The sequence below is a fragment of the Rhinoderma darwinii genome, chromosome 9 (assembly GCF_050947455.1).
Source record: "Rhinoderma darwinii isolate aRhiDar2 chromosome 9, aRhiDar2.hap1, whole genome shotgun sequence".
In the NCBI taxonomy this organism is placed as follows: domain Eukaryota; kingdom Metazoa; phylum Chordata; class Amphibia; order Anura; family Rhinodermatidae; genus Rhinoderma; species Rhinoderma darwinii.
In genome coordinates, this window is record NC_134695.1 from 74,352,019 (window position 1) to 74,372,821 (window position 20,803).

The 20,803-nt window shown below is 41.5% G+C and overlaps 1 protein-coding gene across 1 annotated transcript in view; it reads left to right on the forward strand.

Annotated features, from left to right (window-relative positions):
* SCUBE2 (signal peptide, CUB domain and EGF like domain containing 2) overlaps positions 1-20,803 on the forward strand; it is a 74,506-nt gene that overhangs the window by 16,009 nt on the left and 37,694 nt on the right. The window contains exons 5-6 of the mRNA XM_075838178.1: positions 16,776-16,901; positions 19,508-19,624. Of these exons, the coding sequence (XP_075694293.1) occupies positions 16,776-16,901; positions 19,508-19,624 (243 nt within the window). The remainder of the gene's footprint in view (positions 1-16,775; positions 16,902-19,507; positions 19,625-20,803) is intronic.

Sequence of the window (20,803 nt, forward strand, 5' to 3'; positions counted from 1 at the left end):
TAATACTGCCCCTATATACAAGAATATAACTACTATAATACTGCTCCTATATACAAGAATATAACTACTATAAGGGCGGGTTCACACATGGCGGAATTTCACTTAAATTCCGCTGCGGACACTCCGCAGCGTTATTCCGCAGCGGAGCCGTTTCTCCATTGACTTTCACTTTAATTTAGCAGTGTTCGTTTACACGATGCGTACAATTCCGCTGCGGAGCAGAGGCTGCGGAGCGGAATTTGGTGTCCGCAGCATGCTCTGTCTGTTGCGGAGCAGTGGCGGACTCATGGCGGAATTTCTCCATTGACTTCAATGGAGATTCAAAGTTCCGCAATGAAGTCCGCAGCTGTCATGCACATGTCATGTGTGCTGCGGATGCGTCTTGCTTTTTTAACTTGACATTTCTTCATTCTGGCTGGACCTATGTATTTCTAGGTCTACAGCCAGACTGAGGAAGTCAATGGGGCTCCCGTAATGACGGGAGCGTTGCTAGGAGACGTCAGTAAATAGTCACTGTCCAGGGTGCTGAAAGAGTTAAGCGATCGGCAGTAACTGTTTCTGCACACGGGACAGTGACTACCGATCCCAATATACATGTATCTGTAAAAAAAAATGAAGTTCGTACTTACCGAGAACTCCCTGTTTCTGTCTCCAGTCCGGCCTCCCAGGATGACGTTTCAGTGTAAGTGACGGCTGCAGCCAATCACAGGCCAAGCACAGGCTGCAGCGGTCACATGGACTGGCGCGTCATCCAGGGAGGTCGGGCTGGATGCCGAAGGAGGGACGCGTCATAAAGACAACGGGCGGTAAGTATGAATTTCTTTTACTATCACTAGGGAAAGTGCTGTCCCTTCTCTCTATCCTGCACTGATAGGGAGAAGGGAAGCACTTTTCCCGCAGTCCGCAGCAGCTAGTCCGCATCAATTTTCTGCACATTTTGTGCAGATCCGCAGCCGTAATCCGCAACCCGGATTAGGTGCGGCATTGATGCGGACAGTTGCGGAGGAATTCCGCCATGTGTGGTCATGCCCTTATACTGCTCCTATATACAAGAATATAACTACTATAATACTGCCCCCTATATACAAGAATATAACTACTATAATACTGCCCCCTATATACAAGAATATAACTACTATAATACTGCCCCCTGTATACAAGAATATAACTACTATAATACTGCCCCTATATACAAGAATATAACTACTATAATACTGCCCCTATATACAAGAATATAACTACTATAATACTGCTCCCTATATACAAGAATATAACTACTATAATACTGCCCCCTATATACAAGAATATAACTACTATAATACTGCTCCTATATACAAGAATATAACTACTATAATACTGCCCCTATATACAAGAATATAACTACTATAATACTGCTCCCTATATACAAGAATATAACTACTATAATACTGCTCCTATATACAAGAATATAACTACTATAATACTGCCCCCTATATACAAGAATATAACTACTATAATACTACTCCTATATACAAGAATATAACTACTATAATACTGCCCCTATATACAAGAATATAACTACTATAATACTGCCCCCTATATACAAGAATATAACTACTATAATACTGCCCCCTATATACAAGAATATAACTACTATAATACTGCTCCTATATACAAGAATATAACTACTATAATACTGCCCCCTATATACAAGAATATAACTACTATAATACTGCTCCTATATACAAGAATATAACTACTATAATACTGCCCCCTATATACAAGAATATAACTACTATAATACTGCCCCCTATATACAAGAATATAACTACTATAATACTGCCCCCCTATATACAAGAATATAACTACTATAATACTGCCCCCTATATACAAGAATATAACTACTATAATACTGCCCCCTATATACAAGAATATAACTACTATAATACTGCTCCCTATATACAAGAATATAACTACTATAATACTGCCCCCTATATACAAGAATATAACTACTATAATACTGCCCCCTATATACAAGAATATAACTACTATAATACTGCCCCCTATATACAAGAATATAACTACTATAATACTGCCCCTATATACAAGAATATAACTACTATAATACTGCTCCTATATACAAGAATATAACTACTATAATACTACTCCTATATACAAGAATATAACTACTATAATACTGCCCCCTATATACAAGAATATAACTACTATAATACTGCCCCCTATATACAAGAATATAACTACTATAATACTGCCCCTATATACAAGAATATAACTACTATAATACTGCCCCTATATACAAGAATATAACTACTATAATACTGCCCCTATATACAAGAATATAACTACTATAATACTGCCCCTATATACAAGAATATAACGACTATAATACTGCTCCTATATACAAGAATATAACTACTATAATACTGTCCCTATATACAAGAATATAACCACTATAATACTGCCCCTATATACAAGAATATAACTACTATAATACTGCTCCTATATACAAGAATATAACTACTATAATACTGCCCCTATATACAAGAATATAACGACTATAATACTGCTCCTATATACAAGAATATAACTACTATAATACTGTCCCTATATACAAGAATATAACCACTATAATACTGCCCCTATATACAAGAATATAACTACTATAATACTGCTCCTATATACAAGAATATAACTACTATAATACTGCCCCCTATATACAAGAATATAACTACTATAATACTGCCCCTATATACAAGAATATAACTACTATAATACTGCCTCCTATATACAAGAATATAACTACTATAATACTGCCCCCTATATACAAGAATATAACTACTATAATACTGCCCCCTATATACAAGAATATAACTACTATAATACTGCTCCTATATACAAGAATATAACTACTATAATACTGCCCCTATATACAAGAATATAACTACTATAATACTGCTCCTATATACAAGAATATAACTACTATAATACTGCCCCCTATATACAAGAATATAACTACTATAATACTGCCCCCTATATACAAGAATATAACTACTATAATACTGCTCCTATATACAAGAATATAACTACTATAATACTGCCCCTATATACAAGAATATAACTACTATAATACTGCTCCTATATACAAGAATATAACTACTATAATACTGCCCCCTATATACAAGAATATAACTACTATAATACTGCCCCCTATATACAAGAATATAACTACTATAATACTGCTCCTATATACAAGAATATAACTACTATAATACTGCTCCTATATACAAGAATATAACTACTATAATACTGCTCTCTATATACAAGAATATAACCACTATAATACTGCCCCCTATATACAAGAATATAACTACTATAATACTGCCCCCTATATACAAGAATATAACTACTATAATATTGCCCCTATATACAAGAATATAACTGCTATAATACTGCTCCTGTATACAAGAATATAACTACTATAATACTGCTCCTATATACAAGAATATAACTACTATAATACTGCTCCTATATACAAGAATATAACTACTATAATACTGCTCCTATATACAAGAATATAACTACTATAATACTGCCCCTATATACAAGAATATAACTACTATAATACTGCTCCTATATACAAGAATATAACTACTATAATACTGCTCCTATATACAAGAATATAACTACTATAATACTGCTCCTATATACAAGAATATAACTACTATAATACTGCCCCTATATACAAGAATATAACTACTATAATACTGCCCCTATATACAAGAATATAACTACTATAATACTGCCCCCTATATACAAGAATATAACTACTATAATATTGCCCCTATATACAAGAATATAACTGCTATAATACTGCTCCTGTATACAAGAATATAACTACTATAATACTGCTCCTATATACAAGAATATAACTACTATAATACTGCTCCTATATACAAGAATATAACTACTATAATACTGCTCCTATATACAAGAATATAACTACTATAATACTGCCCCTATATACAAGAATATAACTACTATAATACTGCTCCTATATACAAGAATATAACTACTATAATACTGCTCCTATATACAAGAATATAACTACTATAATACTGCTCCTATATACAAGAATATAACTACTATAATACTGCCCCTATATACAAGAATATAACTACTATAATACTGCCCCTATATACAAGAATATAACTACTATTAGGGTATGTGCACACGAGAAGTGCCTTTTACGTCTGAAATGACAGACTGTTTTCAGGAGAAAACAGCTGCCTCGTTTCAGACGTAATTGCTCCTCCTCGCATTTTGCGAGGCTTCTCTGACAGCCGTAAATTTTGAGCTGTGCTTCATTGAGTTCAATGAAGTACAGCATATAATGTATATAAGTGTCCCGCATATAATGTATATAAGTGTCCCGCATATAATGTATATAAGTGTCCCGCATATAATGTATATAAGTGTCCCGCATATAATGTATATAAGTGTCCCGCATATAATGTATATAAGTGTCCCGCATATAATGTATATAAGTGTCCCGCATATAATGTATATAAGTGTCCCGCATATAATGTATATAAGTGTCCCACATATAATGTATATAAGTGTCCCGCATATAATGTATAGAAGTGTCCTGCATATAATGTATAGAAGTGTCCCGCATATAATGTATAGAAGTGTCCCGCATATAATGTATAGAAGTGTCCCGCATATACTGTATATAAGCGTCCCGCATATAATGTATATAAGCGTCCCGCATATAATGTATATAAGCGTCCGGCATATAATGTATATAAGCGTCCGGCATATAATGTATATAAGTGTCCTGCATATAATGTATATAAGTGTCCTGCATATAATGTATATAAGTGTCCTGCATATAATGTATATAAGTGTCCCGCATATAATGTATATAAGTGTCCTGCATATAATGTATATAAGTGTCCGGCATATAATGTATATAAGTGTCCGGCATATAATGTATATAAGTGTCCGGCATATAATGTATAGAAGTGTCCCGCATATAATGTATATAAGTGTCCTGCATATAATGTATATAAGTGTCCCGCATATAATGTATATAAGTGTCCCGCATATAATGTATATAAGTGCCCCGCATATAATGTATATAAGTGCCCCGCATATAATGTATATAAGTGTCCCGCATATAATGTATATAAGTGTCCCGCATATAATGTATAGAAGTGTCCCGCATATAATGTATAGAAGTGTCCCGCATATAATGTATAGAAGTGTCCCGCATATAATGTATATAAGTGTCCCGCATATAATGTATATAAGTGTCCCGCATATAATGTATATAAGTGTCCCGCATATAATGTATATAAGTGTCCCGCATATAATGTATATAAGTGTCCCGCATATAATGTATATAAGTGTCCGGCATATAATGTATAGAAGTGTCCCGCATATAATGTATATAAGTGTCCCGCATATAATGTATATAAGTGTCCCGCATATAATGTATATAAGTGTCCCGCATATAATGTATATAAGTGTCCCGCATATAAGTGTCCCGCATATAATGTATAGAAGTGTCCCGCATATAATGTATAGAAGTGTCCCGCATATAATGTATAGAAGTGTCCCGCATATAATGTATAGAAGTGTCCGGCATATAATGTATATAAGTGTCCGGCATATAATGTATAGAAGTGTCCGGCATATAATGTATATAAGTGTCCGGCATATAATGTATATAAGTGTCCGGCATATAATGTATATAAGTGTCCGGCATATAATGTATAGAAGTGTCCTGCATATAATGTATAGAAGTGCCCCGCATATAATGTATAGAAGTGTCCCGCATATAATGTATAGAAGTGTCCCGCATATAATGTATAGAAGTGTCCCGCATATAATGTATAGAAGTGTCCCGCATATAATGTATAGAAGTGTCCCGCATATAATGTATAGAAGTGTCCCGCATATAATGTATAGAAGTGTCCCGCATATTATGTATATAAGTGTCCCGCATATAATGTATATAAGTGTCCCGCATATAATGTATAGAAGTGTCCCGCATATAATGTATATAAGTGTCCCGCATATAATGTATATAAGTGTCCCGCATATAATGTATATAAGTGTCCCGCATATAATGTATATAAGTGTCCCGCATATAATGTATATAAGTGTCCCGCATATAATGTATATAAGTGTCCCGCATATAATGTATATAAGTGTCCCGCATATAATGTATATAAGTGTCCCGCATATAATGTATATAAGTGTCCCGCATATAATGTATATAAGTGTCCCGCATATAATGTATATAAGTGTCCCGCATATAATGTATATAAGTGTCCCGCATATAACGTATATAAGTGTCCCGCATATAACGTATATAAGTGTCCCGCATATAACGTATATAAGTGTCCCGCATATAACGTATATAAGTGTCCCGCATATAACGTATATAAGTGTCCCGCATATAACGTATATAAGTGTCCCGCATATAACGTATATAAGTGTCCCGCATATAACGTATATAAGTGTCCCGCATATAACGTATATAAGTGTCCCGCATATAATGTATATAAGTGTCCCGCATATAATGTATATAAGTGTCCCGCATATAACGTATATAAGTGTCCCGCATATAATGTATATAAGTGTCCCGCATATAATGTATATAAGTGTCCCGCATATAATGTATATAAGTGTCCCGCATATAATGTATATAAGTGTCCCGCATATAATGTATATAAGTGTCCCGCATATAATGTATATAAGTGTCCGGCATATAATGTATATAAGTGTCCCGCATATAATGTATAGAAGTGTCCCGCATATAATGTATATAAGTGTCCCGCATATAATGTATAGAAGTGTCCCGAATATAATGTATATAAGTGTCCTGCATATAATGTATATAAGTGTCCTGCACTTCTTTGCCGAGGCAGTCCATTTACGGGTCGTCGTTTGACAGCTGTCAAACGATGACGCGTAAATGACAGGTCGTCTGCACAGTTCATCGGCAAACCCATTCAAATGAATGGTTAGATGTTTGCCGACGTATTGTAGCCGTATTTTCAGACGTAAAACGAGGCATAATACACATAGTTTACATCTGAAAATAGGTCGTGTGAACCCAGCCTCAATGTGAATCTCTTCGTATTCTCGCAGCTGATATTTAGTGTTGTGTATAACGGATGGGTCCAGTTCAGTCTCCATGTGAATCAGGCATTGGGGGGACACAGAGCGATCATCCCGCTGCTGCACTTTTCATCTATGATCTGTTTTATGTGTGTTCATTGAACTTTGTCGCTACCTGCCATAGAGGGGCCCCTGTCCCTGGCGACTGAATGCACCCGGAGAAAATGACTTTTGTTAAATGAAAAGAAAAACGAAACGGTGAATTCCTTCAGTTAGTTGCCGCTTGTCAGCGCAGAAATGTCACAGGGGACAGCGGCATTTATACGACTAATTTGTGTCCCTGGAGCGGTGATTGACAGCAGGACGGTCCCGGCTCTTTCATGTCCTGCACATTTGCTGGGATCGAGGAATCTTTGTTTTGTGTAAAGTTCTCACTGTGGGAAAAAAAGGATCAAAAAGCCATCTGGGCGGAATAATGGTAATAGGGCCCACGTCAGCTCCTTTGTTGACTGAAGCCCCTATAATAAGGGAGTAGGATGCTCTCCGGAGCCGTAATGTCAAAGGCAACGCATTCAGCCTAAGTGACTAATTGAGATGTGATTGAAATTCACGCACCCTCTTCACACCGTGCACTTCTTTAAACTCCTTAAGTGATTATGTGGCCCCCTCCCCTGCACACAGCGAGGTCCTGGGCAATGATATTCACAAGCTGTGATGCGTTCATTTGCTATAGGCTATTTACATAGTGCGTCTAAAAAGTATTCACACCCCTGGACTTAAAGGATTCTGAAATAAATGCATAAGTCAAGTCCCTGTCGTCGTCGCCCCCCACCCTGTCAGCATTGAGCGCTGACGCCTTTGGCAGCTATTACAATCTTGAGTCTGTATGGAAAAGTGTCTGTAAGGCTCTGTTCACACGCAGTGACCAAAAACGTCCGAAAATACGGAGCTGTTTTTAGGCGTGTTTTACGGCCGTTATTGGAGCTGTTTTTCAATGGAGTCAATGAAAAACGTCTCCAAAAACATCCCAAGAAGTGACATGCACTTTTTCGCAGGCGTCTTTTTACGATCCGTATTTTGACAGCGACGCGTAAAATTAAGGCTCGTGGGAACAGAACACCGTAAAACCCATTGAAAGCAATGGGCAGATGTTTGTAGGCGTATTAGGTGCATTTTTTCCGGCGTAAAACGCCCGGATTACATCTTAAAACACTGCGTGTGAACATACCCTTAACGTTGCGCATCTAGATTTTCCCCCCGATTCTTCATGCTTGTAAATCTGGTTACGCGCTCTCGAGTTTAATGGGGACTGTGGATTGAGTTCTGGCCGTTAACGTTGTTGTGTAGCGCTGGCTTTATAATTGCGGGTAGTTGTTTTGCTGGGTAAGAGATGTTCTCTTCAGTCGCAGTTCTCTTGCAGGCTGCAGCAGGTTTTCTTCTAGGATTTCATCATATTTTTCTCCATTCGTTTTTCCCTCTACCTTCAGCAGTTTAGGGCCAGCTGCTGAGAGGTCGACCTACAGCGCCACCATCAGGATTTATAGTGGAGGTTGTATTTTGGGTGGTGAGGTAGGATGCAGCTCACATTCTCTAGCTTACGTTTATCTATAGGATCCAGGAGCACAAGGTTTCCGGTCTATCTAAATGATAAAGTGTAGGGATGCACCGCTGCCGTCTGGGCACGGATGCAGGAATCGTCCCGTCATAACATCACTGTAGAAATGTTTTCTTATCTCTGCCGATGACGACAATTATTTTTCATCCGGGTCTGAACATTCGTGCAGTAGCGATGGCCATTCATGTAGGTAATGAGATCATGGGGGGAGCAACTGGATCATTGCCCCCTAAGAGCAGACACATCTGGTGATTCTTATCATTCACTGTTCTGAGGGGAGAGCTTTTGTCTCCAGGATGCTGCTTATTCTCTATCTCATAATCCGTTATTTCTGTCGTTTCCCATGTTTTGCTGCTTTCCTCTATATTTTCATTCCGATCATTCAATGAAAACCCAACACAAGTAAATAGTGTGAAACAACTCCACCCTCTGGGATACAAAGTACTGTGCTGCTCTGCGGGTGTATCTAATCCTATCATGTGTGATACTGTCTGCTGCTCTGCAGGTGTATCTAATCCTATCATGTGTGATACTGTCTGCTGCTCTGCAGGTGTATCTAATCCTATCATGTGTGATACTGTCTGCTGCTCTGCAGGTATATCTAATCCTATCATGTGTGATACTGTCTGCTGCTCTGCAGGTGTATCTAATCCTATCATGTGTGATATTGTCTGCTGCTCTGCAGGTGTATCTAATCCTATCATGTGTGATACTGTCTGCTGCTCTGCAGGTGTATCTAATCCTATCATGTGTGATACTGTCTGTTGCTCTGCAGGTGTATCTAATCCTATCATGTGTGATACTGTCTGCTGCTCTGCAGGTGTATCTAATCCTATCATGTGTGATACTGTCTGCTGCTCCGCAGGTGTATCTAATCCTATCATGTGTGATACTGTCTGCTGCTCCGCAGGTGTATCTAATCCTATCATATGTGATACTGTCTGCTGAGCTGTGTATCTAATCCTATCATGTGTGATACTGTCTGCTGAGCTGTGTATCTAATCCTATCATGTGTGATACTGTCTGTTGCTCTGCAGGTGTATCTAATCCTATCATGTGTGATACTGTCTGCTGCTCTGCAGGTGTATCTAATCCTATCATGTGTGATACTGTCTGCTGCTCTGCAGGTGTATCTAATCCTATCATGTGTGATACTGTCTGCTGCTCTGCAGGTGTATCTAATCCTATCATGTGTGATACTGTCTGCTGCTCTGCAGGTGTATCTAATCCTATCATGTGTGATACTGTCTGCTGAGCTGTGTATCTAATCCTATCATGTGTGATACTGTCTGCTGAGCTGTGTATCTAATCCTATCATGTGTGATACTGTCTGCTGGAACCCTGTATCTAATCCTATCATGTGTGATACTGTCTGTTGCTCTGCAGGTGTATCTAATCCTATCATGTGTGATACTGTCTGCTGCTCTGCAGGTGTATCTAATCCTATCATGTGTGATACTGTCTGCTGCTCTGCAGGTGTATCTAATCCTATCATGTGTGATACTGTCTGCTGCTCTGCAGGTGTATCTAATCCTATCATGTGTGATACTGTCTACTGCTCTGCAGGTGTATCTAATCCTATCATGTGTGATACTGTCTGCTGAGCTGTGTATCTAATCCTATCATGTGTGATACTGTCTGCTGAGCTGTGTATCTAATCCTATCATGTGTGATACTGTCTGCTGAGCTGTGTATCTAATCCTATCATGTGTGATACTGTCTGCTGGAACCCTGTATCTAATCCTATCATGTGTGATACTGTCTGTTGCTCTGCAGGTGTATCTAATCCTATCATGTGTGATACTGTCTGCTGCTCTGCAGGTGTATCTAATCCTATCATGTGTGATACTGTCTGCTGCTCTGCAGGTGTATCTAATCCTATCATGTGTGATACTGTCTGCTGCTCTGCAGGTGTATCTAATCCTATCATGTGTGATACTGTCTACTGCTCTGCAGGTGTATCTAATCCTATCATGTGTGATACTGTCTGCTGAGCTGTGTATCTAATCCTATCATGTGTGATACTGTCTGCTGGAACCCTGTATCTAATCCTATCATGTGTGATACTGTCTGCTGCTCTGCAGGTGTATCTAATCCTATCATGTGTGATACTGTCTGCTGAGCTGTGTATCTAATCCTATCATGTGTGATACTGTCTGCTGGAACCCTGTATCTAATCCTATCATGTGTGATACTGTCTGCTGCTCTGCAGGTGTATCTAATCCTATCATGTGTGATACTGTCTGCTGAGCTGTGTATCTAATCCTATCATGTGTGATACTGTCTGCTGAGCTGTGTATCTAATCCTATCATGTGTGATACTGTCTGCTGGAACCCTGTATCTAATCCTATCATGTGTGATACTGTCTGTTGCTCTGCAGGTGTATCTAATCCTATCATGTGTGATACTGTCTGCTGCTCTGCAGGTGTATCTAATCCTATCATGTGTGATACTGTCTGCTGCTCTGCAGGTGTATCTAATCCTATCATGTGTGATACTGTCTGCTGAGCTGTGTATCTAATCCTATCATGTGTGATACTGTCTGCTGAGCTGTGTATCTAATCCTATCATGTGTGATACTGTCTGCTGGAACCCTGTATCTAATCCTATCATGTGTGATACTGTCTGTTGCTCTGCAGGTGTATCTAATCCTATCATGTGTGATACTGTCTGCTGCTCTGCAGGTGTATCTAATCCTATCATGTGTGATACTGTCTGCTGCTCTGCAGGTGTATCTAATCCTATCATGTGTGATACTGTCTGCTGCTCTGCAGGTGTATCTAATCCTATCATGTGTGATACTGTCTGCTGCTCTGCAGGTGTATCTAATCCTATCATGTGTGATACTGTCTGCTGAGCTGTGTATCTAATCCTATCATGTGTGATACTGTCTGCTGAGCTGTGTATCTAATCCTATCATGTGTGATACTGTCTGCTGGAACCCTGTATCTAATCCTATCATGTGTGATACTGTCTGTTGCTCTGCAGGTGTATCTAATCCTATCATGTGTGATACTGTCTGCTGCTCTGCAGGTGTATCTAATCCTATCATGTGTGATACTGTCTGCTGCTCTGCAGGTGTATCTAATCCTATCATGTGTGATACTGTCTGCTGCTCTGCAGGTGTATCTAATCCTATCATGTGTGATACTGTCTACTGCTCTGCAGGTGTATCTAATCCTATCATGTGTGATACTGTCTGCTGAGCTGTGTATCTAATCCTATCATGTGTGATACTGTCTGCTGGAACCCTGTATCTAATCCTATCATGTGTGATACTGTCTGCTGCTCTGCAGGTGTATCTAATCCTATCATGTGTGATACTGTCTGCTGCTCCGCAGTTGTATCTAATCCTATCATATGTGATACTGTCTGCTGAGCTGTGTATCTAATCCTATCATGTGTGATACTGTCTACTGGACCCCTGTATCTAATCCTATCATGTGTGATACTGTCTGCTGGAACCCTGTATCTAATCCTATCATGTGTGATACTGTCTGCTGCTCTGCAGGTGTATCTAATCCTATCATGTGTGATACTGTCTGCTGCCCTGCAGGTGTATCTAATCCTATCATGTGTGATACTGTCTGCTGCTCTGCAGGTGTATCTAATCCTATCATGTGTGATATTGTCTGCTGCTCTGCAGGTGTATCTAATCCTATCATGTGTGATACTGTCTGCTGCTCTGCAGGTGTATCTAATCCTATCATGTGTGATACTGTCTGCTGCTCCGCAGGTGTATCTAATCCTATCATGTGTGATACTGTCTGCTGCTCCGCAGGTGTATCTAATCCTATCATGTGTGATACTGTCTGCTGAGCTGTGTATCTAATCCTATCATGTGTGATACTGTCTGCTGAGCTGTGTATCTAGTCCTATCATGTGTGATACTGTCTACTGGACCCCTGTATCTAATCCTATCATGTGTGATACTGTCTGCTTAGTTGTGTACCTAATCCTGTCACATGTGATACTGTCTGCTAAGCTGCGGTATCTAATCCTAACATGTGATACTGTCTCTTGAGCTGGCGTATCTAATCCTATCATGTTTGATACTTGTGCAGCTGATTTGGAGTATCTAAGCTTGAGGTGCTGCGTAGACGACCTCTTTATTAGTCTCTTGTATACAGTAAGTGTAACGCTCGGCGGACTCGTTGGTTTGGCTCGTGACTTGGTGACCGGTGTAGAATAAATATTGGTGGTTCAGTTCTGGCTATATAATGGGGGGGCAGGAAACAGACGCGAGTCATGATGGGGGTCATGATGGGGGTGTAAGGCCATGATTGGAGTGTGGCGTGTAATCGCACGCGTCGTTGAGCTATATTACCCTGGCGACTTGGCTTGGATACTGTTACAACCTCAGACAAGAGGGCGGCACAGCGACGAAAAGCATCGGAATTGGGGGCAATTTGTTGCAGAGCCGTCAGAGGTCGCCCGGTGGATGATTACACGGGCACATTAGGGTAATTTAAAGGCTTAGATTGAGACAAATGGACTGTGCTCAATCAGTGGAGGAAATGGCGCAGGTGCTGGGGGTCCAGGGCCACATCCACACTGCGCAGCGTAGAAGAAACCGCACGCCCGGATTTTTCTGTCATCGTTTTTCTCATTAATTGACAGGGTTTTCAGAGTTTAAAAAATAAAATGTCATTGAATTTTAAAATTAAGATTCATGTTCGCACGTGACGTCGCTCTCCAGGTCCCCGTCGCTCTCCAGATCCCCGTCGCTCTCCAGGTCCCCGCCGCTCCCGTTTGCTGCACTATGTTGTGATTTGTCAGTTACTGCCCTCCATAGTGATGTCATCATGGATGACATGTCAGCGTGGCGAGCTGTCTTGCTGGCGGGCAGCGTTCATGCGGACTCTCCGCCACTGTCCGGTGCAGTTATGGGAGGGGGAACGTGGCCTAAACGGGTATTGTATAATTGTATAGGGAAATGTTCTGCAACTTTCAAGTAGACTTTGTGTTTCAATTCCTCAAGTATTAATTATTTACATCCAGAGGCTTAAACCCCTTCCTGGCCTAGTCCTGCTCACACAGGCGGAGGGTTCGCAAAACCGAAAATGTTCACTGACAGCTTGCAGAGATCTAGAAAATGGTGGGGCATTGAAACATAAAGTCTATAAAAAGTTCCGGAACTCTCCTTATACAATGATGAAGCTTTATGTACAGAAGACGGGGCGAGCCCTTTAATTGTAAGCTCCTAGGACTCCCCGTCTCGGTGTTCCCAGGCTCCCCGTCTCCTCTGTCCTATGGTAAATGTTCCAGCCAGTGAACCGTAACCGCTCGCTGGAGACCCCAACCCGGTATTACTCAACTTCTGACCCTGTGATTACCAAGCAGAACAAAAACCCTAACGAAATCCAGAGACTTTGTGAAGCGTTCGCAGGAGCCAGAACCGTTACTTTATAGGCTGTTACAATGACGGCTTCAGTTTCATGGACGGCTTGTTGTTTTCTTTAGCAGCCGCCGAGTGTTTTACACCTGAATTATTCATATACAAGTTGCCGGCGTTTTCCCATGGATTCATTCCCAGCGATCGGAGGCCAATACAAACGTCTGGTCGTCTCCAGGATCTTACTCTGTGGTCGTCCTGGTAATACAGGCAGTCAGATCTGAAAAAAGCGTGCCCGCGGGGTTTAATCGGGAAAGCGGCCATCTTGTAGCAGCGACTTAAATATCAGCGAAGCCGGCCCCGCTTCTCAGGATTTCTAGACGAGCGGGCGGGTCTGTATCGTACAATAAAGGGATCACGTTTCACGCTAGATCTGACGTCTGCACGTAACTCAATGATGACGGACCCGTCTTAACTCCGCGGCCTAGCGCCGATTTCTTCGTATTTTCGGTTACATTTATCCTGGAAGATAAATTGGACCAAAGTTTTAATTTTTGTCTCGGGTTGGTTAAAAAAAAGAAGAAGGCAGTGGACAGTAGAAAATGTATGTTTGTGATTTGCGTACGGCGGTTGAAGGCAGCCATTTTGTCAGATAAAGTGCAGATTTTTTGTGTCATTGTCGATCAGTTCTAATAGAAATTAATATTAGACCGAAATAAAAAAAGAGTTTTCACTCTTTCCTTTAGTGCCGATTCACACGAACGTGAATTGCGTCCGTGCTGGCCGTGTGGTTTTCACACGGCTCGCATGGACCAATAGAAGTCTATGGGGCAGTACAGACAGTCCGTGCTTTTTGCGCAGCGTTTGTCCGCTGCGTAAAAAGCGCGACATGTTCAATATGTCAGCGTTTTTCGCGCATCACGCACCCATTGAAGTCAATGGGTGCGTGAAAACCACGCATGCAGCACAGAAGCACTTCCGTGCAGACTGCCTGTTTCGCGCACCAGCTGTCAAAAGGATGAATGTAAACAGAAAAGCAACGCGTGCTACAAACATCCAAACAGAGTGTCATAATGATGGCGGCTGCGCGAAAATCACGCAGCCGCGCATCATATGCTGCTGACACACGGAGCTGTCAAGTGGCTTTTGCGCAGGCAAAACGTCGCGTGTTTTGCGTGCGCAAAAACGCCACGTTCGTCTGAATCAGCCCTTATGCAGTTGACAGTCTATATCAGACACCATTAGGGAATATTCACACGGCCGTAACCCCCCCGAAAAACGGCTGAATATGCGATGGCCGAACTCCTCCAAACATCTGCCCATTGATTTCAATGGCAAAAACAGCGTTCTGTTTCCACAGGGCGTTGTTAAAAATGGCACGTAGAAACCCCCCGCCCCTCGTAAAAAAGTGCATGTCACTTCTTGAGCCGTTTCATTGGGTCAATAGTAAAACAGCTCCAAAAACGGCCGTAAAAAAACGCTTGATGCTTAAAAAACGACTGAAAATCAGAGACTGTTTTCCCTTGAAAAGCTCCGTATTTTACAGACGTTTTTGTTTGCCGTGTGAACTTCGCCTAAAATATATGATATCTTACAGTCGCCCTAATAACACTGAGCTAGGGGGCGCTCTTTCACTGACTAAACTGCACCCCAATGTTCCAATCTGGGGGGAGGGGCGCTAAAAACTGTTGACATTTGCCCCTCCCTTCTGTGAGTCCTCGTATCCAATCAACAGAAAATATAGTGGTCACATGACACAACGCAGCCTGGACTCTAGAAAATCGCTTCTCGTTCATTATCCGTCTCTTCCATCCGGCCCAGACCGCCATGACGACTTCTCCCGAAGACAGAAGAGTTTTCCGTCCGGACATCTTTGCCCCCTCGCTTCCACCGCCATCCCCACCCACCTATAGCAACACAAATTCAGACTCCAGACTGGACTCCTACATTTTAGACCCTCGACCAGACCCCTAAATTATTTTCAGACCACAGGCCCCTCCATTACTTCAGACCCCAGACCACTCTTTATATGTACCTCTCCGTAGTCCCGGCTTCTCTTCAGCTCTGAGCACCGCCAGGCCCCAGTACAGCGGCGCCCGAAGCTTCAGCGATACCGGGTTACGCAACGAACATTTGCATATTTGACAGGTAATTCAGACGTTGCAGATATCACAGCGGACGCCACAGATTTCAGTTTCTGCGTTGCAAAGGCTGAAATCCGCAGTGAAATTCCGCTTCTTCTCTGCAACGTCATGATCTGCTGCGGAGGGAAAATTCTGCTCCGCAGCCTGAATTTCGCACCGTTATTTCCCGCAACGTCTGAACTAAGTTTCCTAAAAACGTATAGAAACAAATGTAAAAAACGTCTGCTGCAGAATTCCACTGCGATCCCACCATGTCTGAACGTGGCCGCACTGATCGTTATGTATTGGATTAAAATGTATTGGACAAAGAATATGGCGCTGTTTGTTTAGAGGGGTGATCGCCCCTCCTCCAGATCCGCCCCAACATGGCCAATTAGGAGCTTATGCGTGGACATAAACCCTCGGAATGGCGCATTACAGATGATAGAATTTTACGTTTTAGATCCGACATAAATACCGTGCGATTCAGCCAAATTCCAGGCGGGATCCGTGGTTTGGTGTTTCCGAGCTGTGAACTTTACACTCAGATTCTCACTTTGTGTTTTTCAGAAGGCCTGAGCTGCATGAACAAGGAGCACGGATGTGGCGACATCTGCAGGGAGAGCCCGAGAGGAGGCGTAGCGTGCGACTGCAGACCGGGATTTGAGCTCGCAAAGAACCAGCGAGATTGTATCCGTGAGTTTATAAGAAGCGCAGGGACCTGACCTGATCTGTGGTCGGGACAGTCTGGAAAAAAGGGCATGAAGTGTCCTGAAGTCCCATCCGTGAGAACAATCAGCGCGCAAATTCCCCACGGGGGATGGTCAACCATCAGGACCAATGGAAGTCTGTTCTATCATTTATTGGACATGCTTCACATTTGTCTTGCCCGTTTGTACCTGTTATGGTATTTAAAGGGGTCTTCTGTAAATAAGTCCAAACTGTCCAATCACAGGAGAGTGCTTAGGATTAATACAATTATGACAAACCCTCCGCAATGAAAAGTTTCGGTTGTTTGGGTGCAAACAAGTATGTTTTCACTCACTGACAGCAAGCAGAATTTCTACAAATGGTGAGAAGATGAAACACAAAGTACATTGGAAAGTTGCAGAACTTTAAGCTTTATTGACATAAAACATAAAAATTTCCTTTAAATGAAAGTGAAATATAGAATCTATAGGCAATTCCATATGTGACAGTTCTGATCATTCCTCATCTTATATCTCTGCTCTTGGGAAATTCTGCTTTATACTACAGTTCTGTGCTGAAAGAAAGCGCAAATCTTTAGATTTTCTGGATTATCGGATGCCGGATGAAAGGAATTTCACTCTAAGGCTATGTTCACACGGGGTATTTTTCAGGAGGAATATCTGCCTCAAAATTCCGTTTGGAACTTTGAGGCAGATTTTCCTCTCCCTGCACGCCGATTTTCGCGGAGTTTTTCGTGCCGTTTTTCGCCCGCGGCCATTGAGCGCCACGGGCATAAAACAGCGCGAAATACGCTTTCTCTGCCTCCCATTGAAGTCAATGGGAGGTCAGAGGCGGAAGCGCCCGAAGATAGGGCATGTCGCTTCTTTTTCCCGCGAGGCAGTTTTTGCTCGCGGGAAAAAGACGCTGACGCCTCCCATTGAAATCAATGGGAGGCATTTTCAGGCCGTTTTTGCGACGCGGTTTCCGCGTCAAAAAACTCGGCAAAATACCCCGTGTGAACATAGCCTAATAAGACTCCTTGTATTATGTCTCGTCTCTGTTTTAGGGTTTATTACGTTTCTATTTCAATAAACAAATGAGGGAATTTCTGCGCCAAAAAAAAATCAAAACAATAGTAAAGTCTGAGGCGTTCCGCCTGTCGCCCCGCCTGTCGCCCGCCAGCTTCGCTCCGTCACACACACGTCTGCCAGTAATTCATCTGCCCAATCATTTCCCCCTTTTAAGAAAAGTGCTTGTGAAATGGTTGTGTCCAGGGGGAGGGGGCCCTTGTATAAACTGGTGCTGAGGGGCGATCTTCCATCAGTTTGGGGTCAGGGAGGGGGGGGGGGCGGCTCTGGTTTCAGCCCGGCTCTCTGTAGTTAATGGGCAGATCACACAGGAGATGGCACTGAATACGAGGTCTGTACGGGAGGGGGGGACACGAGCGCTTTTACCATCAAATCAAACAATCTAAATTACGAGGATTTACTGGTTTTATGTAATTATTGTATAACGAGACCGTCTGCCGCTTTCTAATAGACTTGGTGTTCCAATTGATCACCAAAATCTGTGCTTGCTGTCAGTTAATGGAAACATTCTTGCTACAGCCACAGACTGAAAACCTGTACAGATCTAATACTTCCCACAGCTGAAGGTTTGCTACAATTGTATCCAGTATGTGCACTCCACATTGACCCGTGCATTTATTTTTTTTGAAGAGGCAAAACAACCTATGGAGGTCTATGGGAGAACAACTAGATGCTGGAGAAAAGCGCCATAGCCAGTCTTGATGCGATTTTAAAAAACGCCACTGACCTAAGGCTAAAGAGTAAAATTACCACCTGAAAAAGCCACGTTTGTAGTGCGTTTTAGATTTTCTCATTGATTTCAAGAGCATTTAGCAATAGACACCAGAAAAAAAACGTGGCATTTTTCCTAAATAAACCGCTGCGTGTGAAGCCCCCGTTCCGCTGTATATTCGGTGTGCTGGTATATATGGTTCGCCGCTGCCTTGTAAAGTTGTTTTCTAGATATTAATATAACAAAATAAATATTGTAGACACGTCAAAGATTTAGAAATTCAACACTTTTGCAAACCGTGGTCACGGAGCTCGCGATTCTCACTATAATGGAGAGCGGAGACGTTCATCAGCCATTTTTTTTATTAAGTCTTAGGCTCTGTTCACACGCAAACTCAAAAACGGCTGAAAATACGGAACTGTTTTCAAGGGAAAACAGCTCCTGCTTTTCAGACATTTTTTAAGCCACTCGCGATTTTCGCTGCATTTTTTACGGCCGTTTTTGGAGCTGTTTTCAATGGAGTCTATGAAAAACGGCTCCAAAAACATCCCAATAAGGGAACTGCACTACTTTTTCGCGCCCGTTTTTTTACGCGCCCGTTTTTCAACGGCCCATCGGAATAGAACGCAGTTTTTCCCATTGAAATCAATGGGCAGATGTTTGGGGGTGTTCTGCTTTCGATTTTTCAGCCGTTTTTCGTCCGTTTACGGTCCAAAAAGCGGCCGAAAATAGGCCATGTGAACATACCCTTATTAGAATGAAAACATCAGATCGTTCTCTTAGTCTGACTCCTGTCTGTGTCCCATTCACAGTGACCTGTAATCACGGAAACGGAGGATGTCAACATACGTGTAACGATACAGACACCAGGCCAGTCTGCATGTGCCACCCAAAGTACAATCTGCAATCCGATGGCAAGACCTGCGTAGGTAATTAGTATTTTATATTGGCTCAAGTTGCTGTCACCTATTACTGATCACCAATATACAGATAAAGAATCTAGATAAATAGCGGAGTTACAGCATATATACTTTACTTACCCTGTACTGATTATACTCTAGTATGCATTATACTCTAGAGCTGCACTCACTATTCTGCTGGTGGAGTCACTGTGTACATACATTACATTACTTATCCTGTACTGATCCTGAGTTACATCCTGTATTATACTCCAGAGCTGCACTCACTATTCTGCTGGTGGAGTCACTGTGTACATACATTACATTACTTATCCTGTACTGATCCTGAGTTATATCCTGTATTATACTCCAGAGCTGCACTCACTATTCTGCTGGTGGAGTCACTGTGTACATACATTATATTACTTATCCTGTACTGATCCTGAGTTACATCCTGTATTATACTCCAGAGCTGCACTCACTATTCTGCTGGTGGAGTCACTATGTACATACATTACATTACTTATCCTGTACTGATCCTGAGTTACATCGTGTATTATACTCCAGAGCTGCACTCACTATTCTGCTGGTGGAGTCACTGTGTACATACATTACATTACTTATCCTGTACTGATCCTGAGTTATATCCTGTATTATACTCCAGAGCTGCACTCACTATTCTGCTGGTGGAGTCACTGTGTACATACATTACATTACTTATCCTGAGCTGATCCTGAGTTACATCCTGTATTATACTTCAGAGCTGCACTCACTATTCTGCTGGTGGAGTCACTGTGTACATACATTATATTACTTATCCTGTACTGATCCTGAGTTATATCCTGTATTATACTCCAGAGCTGCACTCACTATTCTGCTGGTGGAGTCACTGTGTACATACATTACATTACTTATCCTGTACTGATCCTGAGTTATATCCTGTATTATACCCCAGAGCTGCACTCACTATTCTGCTGGTGGAGTCACTGTGTACATACATTACATTACTTATCCTGTACTGATCCTGAGTTATATCCTGTATTATACTCCAGAGCTGCACTCACTATTCTGCTGGTGGAGTCACTGTGTACATACATTACTTATCCTGTACTGATCCTGAGTTACATCGTGTATTATACTCCAGAGCTGCACTCACTATTCTGCTGGTGGAGTCACTGTGTACATACATGACATTACTTATCCTGTACT